The sequence below is a fragment of the Macrosteles quadrilineatus genome, unplaced genomic scaffold (genome assembly GCF_028750875.1).
Source record: "Macrosteles quadrilineatus isolate MER2022 unplaced genomic scaffold, UCM_ALF_1.0 Scaffold_2__2_contigs__length_208266976, whole genome shotgun sequence".
NCBI classification, from domain to species: Eukaryota; Metazoa; Arthropoda; class Insecta; order Hemiptera; family Cicadellidae; genus Macrosteles; species Macrosteles quadrilineatus.
This window is the reverse complement of record NW_026542595.1, coordinates 207,277,422-207,290,526: the sequence shown is the minus strand read 5'-3', so window position 1 is coordinate 207,290,526 and position 13,105 is coordinate 207,277,422. Positions and strand designations below refer to the sequence as shown.

Sequence of the window (13,105 nt, the reverse complement as noted above, 5' to 3'; positions counted from 1 at the left end):
TTACCTCATGACCCATCTGTCGTAGTGCTTCTTTTAGTTCTTCTGTATCAACTGAATAGTGCATATTCTTCAATACAACTCTGTATGCTCGATCTTGTTTAAGCTGAAATGTATGGAAGCTAACATTACTCTCGTTAAGTTTTCTCACTATTTTTCTATAAATATCAGCAGATGTTGGAAGAATCTTAACTGAATTATTATTTATGCATTTGTAGGCAAAAGCAGTAGTGTCAACGACAGATTCAAATGTTTGAATCATTGCCTTCACATTACCCACATCAGGAATAAAAATAGGTGGAGGCTTAGGTTCTGATGATTTTTTAGAAACTGTTTGGATGTTAGAGTCCATGTCTTCATTATCTACATTTAATACTTCAAAACTGTTGCTAACTTCAATAGGCGTGTTCATGTCTTGTTTGGCCTTTTTTTGGTTTCTATTAGAAACTTCTCCAACGTTTCTGCGTTTGGGAATCGTTTGCCAGTTGTCTGTATCGTCTTCTGACGTGTTTGTCTTGCTAGGAGAATCAATCATAGCATCGATGATTTCAGATGAAAGAGAACCCTCGGTATTGGAGTAGTTGTGGCCAGAGAGGTGCGAGTTGGTGTAATTCACACCTTCGTCGGCCATTTCAAAAGAGAAATGATAGATAAACGTAAACAAATCACACGGTACAGGTTATGAAATTTCAAAAGTCTAAATAGTTACCACGTTACACATAAAATCAAGTCTGAAAGTAACTGAGCATAACGGAATACTAACGCACATTCATTTATGACTATAAAAACAAAAACTAACTATAAAAACCGAGCTTTTTTTGAAAAATAATCAAGAGAAAAATAATTTACAACTATGGTGTAAAACAATACACAGCTGACTAATTTGAACTAAGCAGCAACAAAAATTTGTGATACGGATACACGAGAACTGTCAAAGTAGGATTGTTTACAGTTAGGTTTGAGTTCTTAATTTAACGAATTATTGTGATATTGTGCGAATGTTTGATAGTTTATTTTTTTCTATTGTTTAGGTGCAATGGTAGAACATTATGGCAATGGTAGATGTGTTATACTATATCATACCGTAAATTTATGAACCAAATTTGATCAAACTGTGTCCTCCCCCCATTGCAAACGCAAAGCTTGAGTATAACTGCAATAAGCATTTTTTATACTTATATGCCAACCCCGTACGAAGGACGGGTGCTCTGCTAGTCAGTTATAATTTTGTATTCAATTTGGTTTCATTACAATAATCATTTTCTTCCTTACCTATTCTTCACTTTTTTCATCCAGTGCCATCATTGAACCGAACCACGAAGAAGTGGTTCGAAGGGACAAGGGAGTGGTTTTGGGTTTTATGCACTGAGCTATAATTCTAACTTTTAGCTCAGTGGTTTTATGTGATTTACACACCCAGAATGCTCTGCGATATTCCAGAATTTCACAACATTTCATCATAAACTTATTTCATTGGCTAAATATCAGCATAGAGTATAATGAGCTCATTTCGTAACCAGCATTTCAATCCAATCTGTCTGATCTGATAGAAGAGAAACGACTGTCGTAATAATGCGTAAAATGCAGTATACACAATGCCTCAAGCAACTCAAGGCTGTTAACCCACATTAACCTAATTATTATAAAGAAAAAATCGGAGTAATAATTATAATAGGCCTTTCCAAACATACGACCATAAAGGACTTTACCACCATAATCTTAGTAGTGATTCACAAAGTTGATACTCTATGGAGAAGACTTGTCTTTTTCTTTTATTATCTGCATGCATAGCCTTACTAGCCTCCACTCCAGCCTCTCTCTAGCTGAAGGCTGAAGCTGACCTGGAAAGTAAAGTACCAAAGTGACATCACCAGTAAAATTGGAAGTAAGACTAGCCTAAGCCTACGTATGTAATGTATAAAAGGAAACTGTTATCGGTCTACTAGCTAGAAAGAAGTAAGTTCTCAAGTAAGGAGGTTGTGACCACTGGCTCTACTTATCTGAAGGCTGTGTTTCTGACCTGACGTGTGAGTGAGTTATTTTTAATAACTTAGCCAACACTGTTATTTACCATAGGTTAACTAATTCTATAATTCTTCCTATGAAGTTGACTAACTTGAGTAAGTTAGGCTGCTAGGCTAAAACAACTTAGGCCTACTACCCAAAGGCTCAGTTTACAAATGTAAAATTTGTTGGAGATTATTTTTGTAGAGTAGCCTAGGTCTTTTGACAAAACCAGAGCATATACTACCGATAGGCCTTGGCTTAATCCATTTCTATGGCCCCTGGAGGCCCCTTGTGATGGCTGTCTTGGTTGGGTTGTAACTTAGTTTGGTATAAACTTCCCTATCTGTTGTCAAAAACAACCGAATGGAAATATCGATCAATAGAGGCCTATCGATGATTCAATATAGCCTACGGATAGTTTCATTCGATATATTGTTTGGTAAGTTAGAACCAACCAAACGATCGGCCTAAGTTATGTTGAATGAAATAATCAATATTTTCATTCCGTTGTTTTTGACAACAGACACGGAAGTCTACCCACTTAAGTTACCGGTAGTCTATTTCTTCATGTCCTTGCTAACTTAGTCGGTTTCTTGGAACGCATTTAACTTACATCAAAGTTACATGTGTCAATACCTTCTGTATAGCAATATGGCTGGCATTTCATCAAATTGACATTTAAATACCCTTAAGTTTACTGTCACACTATGATGATACTTTACTGTAACTTATGCAATTCCTCCCCTAGGCCTATGTCAAATCATACTGTACTTAGCCTATGACTATAATTTTTTAGGGTTAATTGTATCCTATAATATAAGCCCATTGCGTAATAGGTATCAGTGGCAAATTATGGTAATTACTGTATCAGTAAGTATAATAACTTATTGGTTTAGTTTCAGGGCAGTTTAGGCTATTTTAGTTATCATGTGTAATTCGGATGCTGCAACGTGTGTGGTAAGTTAGGCCTAGTCTCATTGCTGACGAAGGATATGAATTTAAAGGAGTAACTTAGCCTAGGCTGGTTGAAAAATAGGAGTGACTTTTCTCATGAAAGACAACTGAATGAGCTTCAAATTCAAGTGAATCAAGCAACTTGAAGATTGTGCAATCTGTTTATAATATTTTTGTATATTAAGTTACGGTACTCAATATTAAGTTATTGCACAATCTGATTTTCACCTTCAATAAGTTATATCTAATACACATTCAATAGCCTTTTAAGTCACTTAATATTGTGCACAATAACTTAAGTTTAACTGGTGTAAAGAACACCCGTTTTTGATGAAATTTTGTACAACAAGCTTAATACAATTTCACACTCCAGGATGTGCGATAAGGCTGAGGTCTGGGTCCTAGATTTTTATGTAGATACTACCGAACATCTTTTTTATGACATTAATGTTAAGTACCCTAACGTACTTAAGTTAATTGATTTTATTGCTAAACTAAGGCTTATGTTTAGAATTTTGAAAATAAGGTCTACACTTTTAGGCCTAAATAAGCTCAGTATCTTTTCAAATTAAATCATAAAGTTACATTATTTTTAAGCCCAAATTTGTTGGTTGATTAAGAAAAAAAAACATTTCTCTCAACAATCCCTATTTTTGGTCCAAACTAACAAGACATCCCACTTGGTGTAATTTGCTTCAAAGAGAAGGTATTAAGTTTAGGCCCAGCCTAGCATTATTTTCACGGTAGGTATACAAACTCGGAGCAAGACAGCCTATTTGGTTTTGAGTTTTTATGGTCTATATTGTATTAACACTATGGCGATTGTTTAGGTAACTTACTAAACTTGACAATTTTTGTTGTTTTTTCTTGAAAGTATTATTATGGACTTAGTCAATAATAATTTTACATGTTTCAGGAAGCCTTTAAGTTATAAAAGTTTCATAAAATTTTCATGGACGGGCGTGGAAGAGGAAGAGGAAGGGGAGGAGGAGGCGGCAGAGGTTATAGAGAGGGAAGTGGAGATGATACAAGAAGCAGAGGAGGAGGAAGAGGTGATAGAGGAGTCAGAGGGGGAGGATGGGAAAGGGGAGAAGGAAGGGGAGGCGATAGAGGAACTGGAGGTGGAAGGGATTTCAGGGGAGGAGGAGGCGGCAGAGACTATAGAGAAGCAAGTGGAGGTGATAGAGGAGGCAGAGGGGGAGGATGGGACAGAGGAAGAAGAGGTAAGATTTAACTCATGTGAACAAAATTTGTAGGATTTAAAAAATCAATAATCCTATGTTTGGACTAGTATATCAACTATCTAAAATGCAACCTGTAGTTAATGGTTCTTACACCTTAGTTAACCCATCAAGACAGGATTTTTCTTAATACTCGCTGGACCGGTACAGTAGTTTTTTTCCCCAAATTGTGCTAAATCATAATTGATTTTGCCCTTTGCGGTTTTGTTTATAAAGTGATTGTGCTAGTCATGATTAAATTCATAATTTCATAATAAAAATAGATTTAAAAATTAATAGGCCTAGGACTAATTTTGGGAGCTATGAAATGGAATTTTAGGTCCATATTTACATCTAAAGAGTTCATCAAGTCAATCGGACAATGTGGTGTATACTTTCTTAGGTAGAAAGAGTTCGCTGATTTGTCGTCAGATGCCACTCTGCTACCAGGAGCAGGTCTCGTCACTCCTTAACAGTGTATTTCCACCTTGTCAAACTCCTGGAAGGGTGAAATAACTTACTTAAGGATGGCATTTACTACGCAAGGTGTAATTCGTCCAAGAAAATAATACCACCAATACCTTGTTAGTGCAATGGCTTAGAACCTAATAAAAGATATGCAATGAGACTGACCTATTCCTAACTGATGCAGATGATCGAGGATATCAAAGAGAAGACCAATCCCGTGGTGTGCAGTTCCCTGGACAAAATGCAGATGCTGGAAATCGCTTTGACCAAGGTAAGATACCTTTATATTTTCCCGATGTACCCTCCTCTTGCCTTAGTAGCTTAGACTATTATTAAATCAGATAAAGCATGTTGTTGTGATAATCTTAAAATCAAACTTGTAGCTTCTAAAATAATTCATTAAATAATCTTTAAATATTTTTTGAGGATGGTCTGATTTCCTAATGCTACGCACAGTAAAGCTTTCTATAGGTCTATTTATTAACTTACAAAATTCCTTTGGCTATTAAATTAGCCCACATTGAACTCAAAGTCATTTCTTAATAAAGATCATTCTTAACTTGTGTTTTATTTATGTCTAATGAGGTTAAGACTTTATCTTAATCTTATAATATATTAATTACTTTAAGAATAAATAGGTTTGGTAAGTTAAAAAATGAAATTTATTAGCAAATTACAAATATAAGATATTGGTTGAATTCTATAGGGTCTAACAATGGTAAATTTACAAAATGGTGGGGCTTCCAAAGTGGATTAAAAAAAATCTAGGCTATACTAGTTACATTGGATTGGTTTCTTATGAGGTGATTAACATTTAAATATATAATATAAACTCTTGATCTCAGGGAGGGGTGATCGTGCCGGTTCGAATGATATATTAGGCTTTTGACTTTAAAATGCAGATAATTTAATTATTGTTCTGAAATAGGCTAGGTTTATGATGCTATATTGTAATATGTCAATGTCCAAAGAAAGATGCCAAATGGTTTGGGAGCGTTTCATAAAGTCCAAATTTCACTAAGTCCAACGGTTAAAATATTAAATAAACAGAGCGTTTCACAAGGTCCAAATTTCATAAAGTCCAAAACTATAACATTCAAATAATCACCGTTTCATAATGTCCAAATTTCACAAAGTCCAACGTTAAAATTTCAAATAAACAGAGCGTTTCACAAGGTCCAAATTTCACAAGGTCCAACGGTACAGTCTGGGCCAGAAGTCTCTACAGTGGTTGCCACGGTCAGATAGCAGGCACCGTCCGCCAGCGCTCAACTACTCATTACTGATTACTGATTACTCCCTGTTGCAGCAAACCTAAGTACGGTACCTGTTAAACTAATGCTATTTAAATCGGGAATAAATGTGATCATTTTAAGGAGATATTCTAGTGTAAATCAAATAAGGGAAATGGAAATTTGATGAGTCTGCAGGTTTGCTGCGGAGGGGGTAAATACCACTATTTTACACTCTTTACACAACGTATCTACGGACCCACAATGATGTTTTGTGACGCGCGGCAACAACACTAGATCGTGTAGTGCCTAAACACCGAACCACGTCAACCTCTGCAGCGACTTCTGGCCGAGACTGTACCGTTGGACCTTGTGAAACGCTCTGTTTATTTGATATTTCAACATTGGACTTTGTGAAATTTGGACATTGTGAAACGGTGATTATTTGAATGTCATAGTTTTGGACCTTATGAAATTTGGACCTTGTGAAACGCTCTGTTCATTTGATATTTTAACGTTGGACTTTGTGAAATTTGGACCTTGTGAAACGTTCTGTTATTAATATTTTAAACGTTGGACCTTGTGAAACGCTCTGTTTATTAATATTTTAACCATTGGACTTTGTGAAATTTGGACCTTATGAATCTTACCCAATGGTTTCACTGAGTTTAATGGAATAAAATAAGATTTGAGGAATAGGCTAAATTTGGAATAAAGGTTCAATTTGAAATATGTAGATCTTGATGAATTTCAGTTATAATTGGGCCTATTAGGCTATGCTGATTAAAAATGTCCAATGAAGATTTGTCCTTAGTTATTTAAACAAGATGGATGATGGTTACCAATTTGGAGTCTTCACCTTGTACCACATGCAATAAATAAAATAGGGGTTAATTAAAATTTGGTACTTTTCAAGGCACTTGTCCCTAATACTTTTGGATAGTAAGTGATTTAAAATTTAGATTACACTTTGGGATGAATTTAATGTAAGTTAAGCACAATGTCCTATAAAGTGATGTTAACACTGTAAAGAGTTGGCAGTATCTGGGGAGAGGCAATGGTTGAAGCTCTGGAAGTCCATGTCCATTGTTGAAATACAGCTGGTTAATTCACATAAATGACACTTCCCACAGTAATTTTGATTTTCTTTGGATAATTTTGAAAAGTGATACTGTATACTATATTTAAGATGTTATTATCATATTGCAATTTTCTTACAATTATATATTATTCTAAGTAAATTTGATGATTGTTGGTTTTTGATAAGTAGGCCTACAGGATAGATATGGTGAGAATTTACATAAATATTATATTGTAACATAAAATAGGATGATATTTCTTTAGGGTGATGGGATATTATGTAACATTGAACGAAATTGGAGTTTATAGAGAGTTTTGTAAGCTTGATAACTTAAAACAAAACTTGAGTCTTTAGTTACCTGGGGCAAAAATCAAAATCACGCACACCTTGTTTTGTTCAGGTGGAAGGGGCAGAGGAGGATACCACCAAGGCGGCAGAGAAGGAAACCAGCAAGGCGGCAGAGGAGGATATCAGCAAGGCGGCAGAGGAGGATATCAGCAAGGCGGCAGAGGAGGATACCAGCAAGGCGGCAGAGGAGGATATCAGCAAGGGAGCAGAGGAGGTCGAGGTGGTGGTGGAGGTGGTGGAGGTCGCAGAGAGATTGACTGGGTAGCTCAGGAGAAGATGGAAACTGCCTCTCAGACATCCACAAAATCTGATCCCGAAGGTGAGTGAAAAGTAGAATCCCAATTAGCCCTATCCAAATCAATGGTAACTGTACCACTTTCGGATATTCAAAAATTTGGATATCCAAATTTCTGTACAACATTTTTTTAGGTTAGGTTGAAGCCAAACATTGAACAAAACGGGAAACGCTGCACCAGCTGATGGTAGTCGTAATATCTTTACTGTGCCACTTTCGGATATTCAAAAATTTTGATAGTTTGGATAAGTGTTGTCAACTTATTTTCAAGTGTACACGTATTACGTGCCTAATAAAAGCACACTGTTTTGTTTTGTTTGGTTGGTATGAGTGAGGCAAAAGTAAAAAGAGTGCGGCAAAAGTAAGGAAATGCAGCATTAGCAACTTTCTGTGCTATAATCAGTGCAAGGAAGGCCACTGTGTCAGGTGACGAGGTAGAAAAAAAATATTTGTACATTTTCCTGATGTTTGCTGAGTTTTTTTTTGTTTAGTTAGTGGATATTATTATGATGGGTTAGTGTGGACTTACTACCTGCCTAGTTGCATAATTATATTTTGAGAGGGGATTTGGATGATCATATTTTGACTGTTATATTCAAAGCATTTTTTTTATTGAAATGGTAAGTTATAATATACCATAATTGGTACACTGTTAGTTGGTCAATAAATTTGGTTAGTCATTACTGACAGTAACATTTTAATCTAAACAAGTTGGAAAAAGTTTAGACCAATCGAGTTTGTAACATAATTATGCATCTTTCAGGTTAAAGTTTGGCCTTGAACTTCACATTGGCCTGCAAGTTGGAAATTTTTTCTCTTAATGCTAACCCTCTTCTATCAATATTATAAGCCAAACTTTTCTTAAAAATGAAATTAGGCCTATGAAAAGTAACAAAGAGTCCCAACCCAAGAGGCAAACCTGAAATAAAATTGCTCCACCTCAAAGAGCTACTTTAGTTTTGAATCATTAAAACCCTACAAAAGCCGTATGACATGCTAGCTGACTGGTGCCACTTCGCCTCTAGTTACACAAACAAACAATGATATACAACTGTAACACGTGTAATTCAAACAACAAAACAAATCGTACACAGCCATTTAATTGGAACGCCACAAACAGACAGAACAACACACAAAACAGCTGTGTGTCTTCTATTGGATGATTTGTAATTATTTTTGATTGGTTCACCACATTTTTCAGCCCCATTGTACGGTAAAAAGTGAAATAATTAGTTGCTAATTGCATTCTGACGCCTTTAGCGAGTTTTTCTGACAGTTTTATCAAATGTTGATACTACATTTGCTGGCATTCCTAGCACAATCTTGGACCTCTCTTTAAGAGGCGCTCGGCATTCAAGCTACGACAATGGTGCTTCTCAAGGGGTTAAGCGAATTCAAAGTAATATCTCTGTTATTTTCTCAAGCCATATATTATACAGATTGTGTTCTATTGTTTTAATTTAAACTGTAAAATCAATTGGTTTTGGTGTCTCATTGGTGGAGTCATTGCAAACGGTGCTATTAGTGTTCCATTGTGTGAGCTCATAAACGTGTGTGAGCTTTTTACGTTAGACCTTTTATAGATTATAGTGTTTTGTGATTGGTTATTATTTGCATGTTGTATCATGACTTGACTGCTATACAGTGCATTTTTTTTTTTTTACTGCTACCTTCTGTACAGTAGTGTATTCCAACTTAGGTTGGGCGTTTGTGTATTGTTAGTTGTAATGTGTTAGTTAAGTTTTTTCACCTGAGGACGGGATCAGATTCCAGATCCCGAAACGTTGTGTATTGTTTTTTACAATCGTGATGGATAATGTCCGCAATAAACCTTTGAACAACATTAACTCACCATCACCAACAATGAACTTCAATCAAACAATTGTTGTTATTCTAGCTGAAGCTGCCAGGGTAAAAAAGCTGAACGATCTTCCCACCGATTTGGCCGGGGAAGACAAGAACAAGTTTACGACCATACCAGACAGGATCAACAAAGGACCTATCGTAGGGACAAGAGGTCGACACATCCAGATCGAAGTAAACCATGTGCAGTTGACGTTCGACCCCAAGAAGACAGTGGCTATCCATTATGATTGCGCTTTTGATCGTGACAAGCTCTCTAAAAAATTGTTAAGGTAATGAAATTATTATGGGTCCATCCTTTTGGTTGTCTGATGAAATTCAGTTCATTGTATAGAAATTAGAAATTTATTGGTCTTCTGCATTTTAGATTTTAAAAAGTCAGAAGTTGAAGTTTGAAAATTTTTAAATCGTGCTGACAACTTTTCTGTTGGCTTGATTCCAAAGTTCCATTGTATTTTTTAGTTTTTTAATGGGACAAAAAGTAACTTGGCTTTGGAATAATTGTTTATGAGAAAGGAAGTAAACAAAACCAACTCACCTGAATAAAGAGTCCCAGGAGGTCAATTGAACACAAGTACACAAGAAACTGATATTTCGCCCCTTTCAGGGGCTTCTTCAGAGGTAGAAGGTAGAATGGCAGTTACAGTTTTTGCACTGTTTTAAATGTCTGACAGGCTTGCCAACACTTAACTTGTTTACACTAAAACTTATAAACTGTATATACACATTTACACCATTGATTTTACTCTACTACTGTAAAATGAACTAACTGTTAAAACTACTGTTAGGAACTACTGTTGGCGACGTGGTAGTTGTGTGGGTAAGGAATATTTTGGATGAAATTTGAGTTTATCTTATGTTTAAGTTGGGTGGAGCTCGTGAATTTGTAACAAATTGATAGACCAATTCCCATCCTCTAAGCATGGAGTTATTTCATTGGCTCTTTCGTAGGGATTTCATAGCTTTTGTTGTGTAGCAACTGTCAAATTGGAGGTTGTGGGTTAGGGCAGTTTGTGCTATGGGTTTTCCTTTGTTGGTTTTAACGTCATGACGGTGTCCATTCAATCCCTTTTCTTAGAGTTGTTAGGCCAATGTATTGGGCAGGCCATTGGGTGCATTCCAATTGGTAAATCAGGTTTTCTGAGTTTCAGGTGAAGTGTCCTTTGATTTTGTATTGTCTATCGTGGAAAGAGCTAGAGAATGTTTCTGCTGGATTGTGAATGTTGCAGGATATGCGTTGTATATTTTAGTAGTACACCTTAGAAACTTCTGTTTGACAAGTACAGATAATCTTTAGAATAGATTGAAATTAAATGAACATTCTCTCTTATCGAGGTGTATTTAGGACCTTATTGTCCTTTCTTACAGATAGAAAACTCCATAAAAGATCTATGGGAGTTCTGGTCTGGATGGTCCAGATAAGTTGACTTGAAAGATTCACAAGTATTTTATTTGATTTTTAATTTAGTAAGTTATCACTTAAAAAACCTTTGTTTTTGCAGGAGAATTATGAAAGTAATGGAAGATCGGCATTACCCCTCCCGAAACCCAGCCTTTGACGGCAAGAAAAACTTGTACTCCTGTGGAAAAACTCCTTTGTTCACGGGACCAGTGGTAAATATCCTGTATGATGAGTGATCAAAATAATGATCTAAGCTTTTTTATTTAGTAATAGAGCTATCACCTTATTCCTTCTAGACTTATCTGTCGTTCATAATATTTGCTTATAATTAGGTAGGGAGGTCACAAATTGTGGATATATATAGGCATGCACTGTGGATGCCATACTCCCTGATGTGGATTAACGTCCGCACGAGTGAGTAATACGACTATCCCGCAGTATCCTGATAATTAGACCAATTTGTATATACCAAGGCAAAAATGTGGTTCGGATTCCACTATAAACTGTAGGTCCCTTAGTTGCCATTAGCTGTATGGGCTATAAATTAACAGCTGTGTCTAAGGAATATCGGCCTTAGTCACTAACAAGACTACAAGATCACGCCACTCATCCTACACTCATCTCCATTCATACTTGGCTTAAAATACCTACTTTGTATGGTTGCCATGTAATAAGAAAGTATTAAAGTATGTACATATCGAATGTCTTGTGGTTAATAGTCCAGTTAAAGACCATTTCCCTGTGTATTTATCCCTTACAGCGTATATTTTCATAAAAAATTGGATTTCAAAGTTTTGGAATTTTGAATGTTTCTAAACTATTTTCACTGTAAATGTTACAGCTGCATGACACAGTGGAATTACCACCGGAGGAGGGAAGTACGAGGTCACTTAAAGTTGAGGTGACTATCAAAATGGTAGAAGGAGACAAGGTAGATGGCAGGATTGATCTTACCGTTATCTCTCAGTATCTGCAGCACAAGACCAAGGAGTATCCACAAAAGGCGGTGCAGGTCATGGAGATAGCGCTGCGGAATGCACCAGTCACAGCCGGGTAAGTACTGTTACTTGTTGCGCTGTGGAATTATACATTTTAACAAACTGTTATCGGGCAAGTGTTGCATATTGAGGTAATTGAGGGGTCACAGGTTGGTGATTGGAAAGTGGAATATAATAAAAAAATATGTCCTTCAACACTGTTCAATATATTCACACAACGTAGCAGACAGTTATTGTATTCAAAGTGTGGCTAAATGGATTACGGAAAGTAAATAAAAGAAACGTCTTATAACACTTAAAACATATATTTACGCTTATACTGTTACTCACAAGACGGTAAATATACAAAAACGATGATAAGTGGTGATCGATTTCGATTGGACACTCCAATCATCATCAGACCCAATAGGCGAATGACAAGAATCATGAATGGCGTCCCTACTTATACCCTATTGGCTACCGGAAGCACCGGCCAATACATTTTTATAAGTACAACTGGAATCAAAATGTATTTGTTCATTAATCAACTTATTTCTTTCTTTACATTTTTCCTTATAAATATACAATTCTTCCCAAGCATTCATTACATATCCTTTCTTACAATTCTTTAAAATATCTAGACTATCCTCCATTTTTCCTAGTGAGTGCCCATTTTGTAACAGGTGTTGTGCAACATTTGATCTTTCCGGTTTGTTGTTCCTCCACGCAGATATGTGGTTTTTTAAGCGGTTTACGAAGTTCACAGTCTGTCCAATGTAGAAGCTATCACAATCGTTACAATTGATTTTATAGATGCCCGAAGTGTCAAATTTGTTACAATCTTCTATTTTTGGATGCAGTATTTTACTCATGGTGTTCTGAGTCCTGTAGGCTATTGAAACTCTGTATTTCTTGAATCTGTTAGCAGTCCTTTGTGTTGTAGTCCCCGTGTAGCTAAATGTGATATATCTGGTGCTTTCCTGTTTTATCTCTTCTAATGTTGTTCTGCTGTGTAGTGTATTCTGTCTATCGATTTTTCTGTTCTATCGACTACACTCATCTCCATTCATACTTGGCTTAAAATACCTACTTTGTATGGTTGCCATGTAATAAGAAAGTATTAAAGTACGGTAGTAATTACTTTAAACACACCTTACACATAAAAGTTGTAAATGCATATAAATGGTATAAATGGCGTATAAATGGTTTGGGATCATTTAATCAGGTGAGTTAAAGTTTTAGGTAAATGGTACCTGAGTAA

At 36.0% G+C, this 13,105-nt stretch overlaps 1 protein-coding gene across 2 annotated transcripts in view; it reads left to right on the top strand.

Moving 5' to 3' along the window:
• The first annotated feature begins 1,822 nt into the window (after positions 1 to 1,822).
• Positions 1,823 to 13,105, top strand: part of LOC128986099 (uncharacterized) — a 33,734-nt gene continuing 22,451 nt past the window's right edge. The window contains exons 1-7 of one of the 2 annotated variants that reach the window (XM_054406228.1): positions 1,823 to 2,024; positions 3,875 to 4,181; positions 4,831 to 4,917; positions 7,360 to 7,626; positions 9,500 to 9,737; positions 10,968 to 11,079; positions 11,709 to 11,920. In XM_054406228.1, coding sequence (XP_054262203.1) covers positions 3,911 to 4,181; positions 4,831 to 4,917; positions 7,360 to 7,626; positions 9,500 to 9,737; positions 10,968 to 11,079; positions 11,709 to 11,920 — 1,187 coding nt within the window. In that variant the 5' untranslated portion in view covers positions 1,823 to 2,024; positions 3,875 to 3,910. Of the gene's footprint in view, positions 2,029 to 3,874; positions 4,182 to 4,830; positions 4,918 to 7,359; positions 7,627 to 9,499; positions 9,738 to 10,967; positions 11,080 to 11,708; positions 11,921 to 13,105 lie in introns of both variants that reach the window. The other variant, XM_054406229.1, reaches the window with a different exon arrangement.